The following is a 6,000-nucleotide window of genomic DNA, read 5'->3' as shown; positions in this document are numbered from 1 at the left end:
CTGTTTCCATTTTGTTTTAACAAGTTACAGAATCTCTTGCACGAAGATGAATAGACATGTTCATTGCAGCCAACACCAACATGAAGCTGTTCTGTAAAAGGACACAATCTATTTTTCTTTTTAATTGCCTTGAAGGGATAGAGTTTCACTAGTGGCGTATAGTGATTTAGGGCCCAATCCTGAGATCCTCAGTGTCATGCATTGAAGTCACTAAAGTACAGGTTGAAGAGGATTGGATTCAGAGAGTTATGAAACAGCACCAGATCCTCAGCTGGTGTAAATTGTCAGGTCTCCCTGGGCTCAAGTTGAGGATCTGCCCCAGTAAGTATTTTACAACTGCACCTTCACACTATGCTTTGAAGTTTTTGTTGTTGTTAACTTCATTTTAAAATGGATATATTTGTGTTATAGAATGAACAATACAAGTAAATTCTTTTTTCTTACTGATTTCAATCACCTGAAAAAAATATTTCAGGCCAACAGTGTACCTTAAAACTATTTAAGACTCAGATGCATTTGCATTGCTAAAACCCAAATCTAAGATTCTTATATAAGAAAGCGATAGGCAACTTGCTTTAGCAACTTAGCTAAATATAGTTACGCTGAAAAGGCTGTAGATGAAAGACATACCGGTAATACAAATTCCAATCTGTTCTGAAACCAGATGAACACTTCAGCATCACAAGTAGTCCATCTAGATTTTGAGAAGTCTAAATATTTGTGCTGGCAACCTTGCAAAGCTGCGCATGCTTAACTTTTTTTGTAAGTATGGATGCAGGCCAGTACACTTAATTGTAACCACATGTTAAAATAATAATAAAAATCCCTGTATATCTACTTCTGAGTAAATGCTAAATATTTGCTCTGTTTTCTTGAAGCTTTCCATGCCAGGCTTGAAATAACTGTGGAGTGAACAGTATTTTTGTTGTGGCGTGTTCACTTAGTTATGGAAAACAACTATTTCTGAATAAACCACCATCTCATGATTTTTAGGACTACTCAGCTTACTGTGTATGAAGGAGCAGATTCCAGTCTCAGATACAGGTTTTTCATGCCACAGAATCTTGAAAAAACTTTGAATACATACAGGACACCGAGTTAGAGCCGTAGTCTGATTCTTTTCAGCAGCATTTCCTCATGGTCCTTTAGAACAGAAGTGTATCAGATTCCACTAGGGTGACCAGACAGCAAATGTGAAAAATCGGGACAGGGGGAGGGGGACAATAGGAGCCTAGATAAGAAAAAGACCCAAAACTCAGGACTGTCCCTATAAAATCAGGACATCTGGTCACCCTAGATTCCACATCTATTATTTTTAGGACCAGTAACTACATGGTAGACCAAAAGCAAGCCATTACTAGTACATACATTCCTTCTTTGTTTTAGACACAGATTTAAAAAATGGTTAACAGTGACCACCTACTGTTGGGCCAGATTGTAAATGCACAAGTGACAGAGGCACTTGCCTCCCATTGAAAGTCAATGGGAGTTAGGTACCTGCCATTTCTGCCTTCGAAATATGCCCCCAGTAGGCTTAGCAATTTAGCTTTCTAAAGTCAAGAATCAATATAATAAAGTGAATTCTGCATTAGTGTTTTATTTACAGACTGCTTTTAAAATTCATGTTACTTAATGATACAAGTAACTTCTCTACCGCTAATATGGCTTTTAACCTCGCAACAACAGTACCAAATATTTCACAACTCAATATCTGGTTCAAATCCAAAAACATAGCTTAGTCATAAGAATCCATAATTTGCATACAAGTGCATCAAAAGTTCCTTTGGGAAGTTTACATTTCCAACACTGTTGAGAAAGTGACAGTAACAAGACAAACTTCACGTAATCATAATGCACAGTGAATTCCTAGTAAATATTAAGAATCCTACCCTACAAATTCCAAGCTACATACAGTAGAAAAATACACAGGTAAGGTAATTGAATGTCTATCTATAGGTAGACCTTGTACAAAATAAGCAACACTAGAAGTAGTGAACAGAGGGATAATTCACTGAACAGGTTGCACTAGTTACCTGTTGTACACTATTACACACTCAATGGGGGTTTCATATTTTTAAAATATATAGATCCTTTTAAATGGAAAAAACCCCATACTTCTAATTTACATTCATATCCGCTCTCCACAATTGGCACGTATAGGCACACCTGCACCATCTTCGAGAAGCTTAAAGCAGATTCTCCGCAAGACTTCATAGGAAGAGGCTGTCCGTCAGATGACCAATATTAATGTCTGGTTCACAAAAGAAAAAAAAAGTTTTACTGTAATAGGCATCTTGCCAAAATATGCATCTAATTGTCTGTTGCAATATTGCATTTATTTGCTTATTTCCATCTGATGCTTTTAAACGATTAATACTAAGATGAACGTATATAAAAATCGACCACATTGTCAGCAGCCGTAAATTGGCATAGCTTCCCTGACTTCATGGCACTACATGAATCTACGTTGGTCTAGTATGCTGGCACAGTATATTTTTAGCTGCAGTCAGACTAGCATTAGTACAGCTTTAAGTTGCTGCTTAAAATTACTACTGCTTAGTATTACAAAATAGGGAACTATTTGAGTTAAACACTATTTTTATATCAACAAATTAAAACACAACTTTCCCACCAGCAATAGAAGTTTTATATGCACTTCAATACAGCAAGAGTTTCTGACCATAGGAATTGTAAAAACAAATAAATCCAGATTTACCTGAAATCCAAGTGCTCCAATAGCACATAGCCATCTAAGGAGAAAAAAGAAAATCAACATACACATTTATTAATCTGCAACTTTGTATATTTGCTTGCTGTGCTAGTCACAAACAGCCTGAAGCAGCTTTCTAAATATCTTTATCTCACAAAAGTTGATTAAAACATGATCCCCTGTGTTGTTAAGCAAGCCTTGCAAACTTACATTTGCCCTCAGAATTGCGACATATTACTTGATTCTCTTCTGTGATGTCAATAACATCCAGTTGTTCTCCGGCGGTGATCGGTAAATCAAGTTTCCCTTTGCTTGCGACAGAACAGTGTGCAACTGCTGTGTTGACGATTGTGATTTCCTTATTGTACTAAAAATATATATATAAAAATACATCACTACATATTAGGCCCTTTAGTTATCTTCTGATCTCAGAAATATAACTATCGAAGATGGAAGTACTTTTGTAAAATAATGATTAAGGTGATTTGGGGGGAGAACTATTACAAGTGTTTAAAGACAGTGAAAACCCAAAGAAGGAGAGAAATTTTTAGGACTGTACACAAAGGAGGATAAACTTAAGTAAATTAAACCACATTTAAAAAAAATAAAGTTTCCTTAATGCCCGTGTAAGTGTTCAAGACAGTGAGATAATTTACAACTATGGTACAGCCTCCTGGGGGAAGTGATTGAAGTGTCTCATGGGACATATAAAAATGGACTGGACAAAGTACTAAATAATGGGCTTTAAGGAACAATCCTGTACAGGCTAGGAGATGGGCAAAAAGATGATCTAACACAGGGGTCTCAAACATGCAGCCTGTGGAGTTATTTGCTGCAGCCCACCAAGCTTCCCGCGCCCCTCTTCCCCCCTCCCGAGTTATTTCCTGCAGCCACCAAGCTCCCCTCCCCCACCGCCCCCCCAGCACGCCACGTCCCTGCTCCTCTGCCTACCTCCAGGCACTTCCCGCCGCCAAACAGCTGTTTGGCGGCACTTAGCACTTTCCAGGAGGGAGGGGAAGGAGCAGGGAGCCGCAAGCTATGGGGAGGAGGCGGAGAAGAGGCAGGGCAGGGGCAGGGACTTTGCGGAAAGGGTTGGAATGGGGGCGGGGAAGGGGTGGGAAGAGGTGGGGCGGGGCCTCATAGAAGGGGTGGAGTGGGGGCAAGGCCAGTGATGCAGCTCTCGGGCCAATGTACTAGTCCTCATGTAGCCTTAGTGGTTATTTGAGTTTGAGATCCCTGATCTAACAGGTCTTACTTCAGATCCCTTGGTACCATAATCACATGAGTGCATAGGTTTGATCCAAATATTCTCCCATTTAAAAAAAAAACAAAAAAAAAACCCAAACACCAAACACACACAAAAACTTCACAACCACACATACCAGAGAACAAGAATTCTCAGAAGAAACTTAGTCATAATCTTGCCATGACAACTTGCAATGATAAGTCTCTAATCCACATTGCAGCTCCTCCCAGGGATGGCTGATGGCAGCTCAACTCCAGCCTCTCCATACTAAGAACAGAGGTATTGCTGAGAGGTTGAGAGAGATCCTTCCCTTTGCCCTTTGGGCAGGATCTCCTAATTGTGTAGCTATTGGCATCTGTTAGTTTACCATTCCCACTTTCTTCCTAGTAGCAGGACCCCTCCTTAGTGCCTCTCTATTCCCTCCCCAAACAGACTGACCTCTCTGCTGTGAATATACCTAATTTCACCATCCAGAAGACTAGACTGAGTTCCCTGTTGAAGCAGGCAGTTCTTGAACGATGTTAATAATTAAAGCTAATTCATTTGTTACAGAGGACTAGATTCCCAAAGACTCTGCTAGAACAGAACAGGCAATGCTACTGTTATAAACCATAGCATGAACTCGGCAGTGCTGCTTATAGCCTACCGAGCCTATACAGCATTATGAAAAACCATTAACGTAAGGTCCTTTTGATCAGTATCTCTCAGTCTGGGGGGTGCAGTCTAGAGGTGGCTCAGGAAAGGGTACCAACTGGGTTAGACTGCACCTGCTGAGTCACTAGAACCAAAAAGTTGGCTTAAGGGAAGGAAAGAGGAGCTGATGATTCTTCTGTTTCACCCCTATTCTTGCCCCCAGCCAGTTCTGAGGCAGCTCTTTTCCCACCAGCCCCAGCTGGAAAAGACTGTGGGATATACTAGGTTACAAGGGGATTTGTATGGCCTTTTAAAGGGACTGGACCACAGATCTGGAATATAGGATGCTGCTACATCCTAGCGTACCATGGATAAAGACTGATCCCTTTCTGTAGCTCATCCGTTAGGTATCACACACAACCACAGTTGTCCTCTCATGCTGCTGATTGTTTGCATTAAAGAGGAGGGGGAAAGAACACATACCATAAATTTCTCTCTGAATAACTTCTCTTCTTTTGCCACCTTCTTTCTCCTGTCTATGTTATATTTCTTGGCTTTGAAGAAGTTTCTAGAGGAAAGACTGCGTCAAGAAAGGAGACATTCTTAGCAGCTCCTTTTTAATCCTTCAGTGCGTGAAGCAGCATGAAACACGGCACAATGCATACCGCAGCACTGAATAATTCTAATTTAGTCCGGAATGAATCCTTGCAAGAACAAAGCAAGCGGATTGTGTCAGTGTCTTCTCATAGTGTGTATTAAAAACACAAAAAGTATGCAGCTTGGATCGACCTAGGCTTAGTGACAGATTCACTTCACCTGTGTTTTGCATAAAGCTATGCTTTTTTAGGGATACAGTCACTAGAGAGTATTTTAAATAGTTTAAGTTAGTAATTTTTATGGAGGTGGGGCAGCTTTCTCCCTTCAGCAATTTCCATTCCCTACCCCCACTCCCCTATTTAAGATTTTATTGGACACTGAAGGCCCAGATCTGGGTAGAGTCCAAATGAAGTCAATGGGGCACAATGCACGAATGGGAGTCTACATCATTACCCCTTTTTTAATCAATGGAGAAGCATAGGGCTCTGAAAGCCCCACTTTCCTAGCACACTACCAAATGATGCACAATTAGAAATCAGAAAGGCTACGAAATTAATAAACCTTTCCAGTCGGAGACTTAAGTGGAGCTAGGACAGTTTACACCAACTCAGGATCGTCCCCTCCACACGCATTTGAGAGATGTTAGAGAGGGTTTGAAACGGAGATCCAGAACAGTGATCAATTCTGGATCATTAATAAATAGTACACTATGGAAAAAGGAGTATGCCCTTTCCACCTCAATAGCCATTCTAGAACACATTTATTATTACCTTTTAGTCAATGAAGTTTACCTTTGAAATTCAGCGTTAAGTCT

At 40.3% G+C, this 6,000-nt stretch overlaps 1 protein-coding gene across 3 annotated transcripts in view; it reads right to left on the bottom strand.

Moving 5' to 3' along the window:
• Positions 1 to 2,118: 2,118 nt before the first annotated feature.
• LOC112120544 (FYN-binding protein 2) overlaps positions 2,119 to 6,000 on the bottom strand; it is a 65,649-nt gene continuing 61,767 nt past the window's right edge. For 2 of the 3 annotated variants that reach the window (XM_026651858.1, XM_026651859.1), the window contains 4 exons: positions 5,073 to 5,169; positions 2,921 to 3,077; positions 2,717 to 2,750; positions 2,119 to 2,251 (listed from right to left, as the gene is read on the bottom strand). In XM_026651858.1, the coding sequence (XP_026507643.1) occupies positions 2,245 to 2,251; positions 2,717 to 2,750; positions 2,921 to 3,077; positions 5,073 to 5,169 (295 nt within the window). In that variant the 3' untranslated portion in view covers positions 2,119 to 2,244. Of the gene's footprint in view, positions 2,252 to 2,712; positions 2,751 to 2,920; positions 3,078 to 5,072; positions 5,170 to 6,000 lie in introns of those variants that run through there. The other variant, XM_026651860.1, reaches the window with a different exon arrangement.

This window comes from Terrapene carolina, unplaced genomic scaffold (genome assembly GCF_002925995.2).
Source record: "Terrapene carolina triunguis isolate 2854851 unplaced genomic scaffold, T_m_triunguis-2.0 Scaffold103, whole genome shotgun sequence".
NCBI classification, from domain to species: Eukaryota; Metazoa; Chordata; order Testudines; family Emydidae; genus Terrapene; species Terrapene triunguis.
The sequence above is the reverse complement of the archived record's forward strand: the minus strand, read 5'-3'. Positions and strand labels throughout refer to the sequence as shown.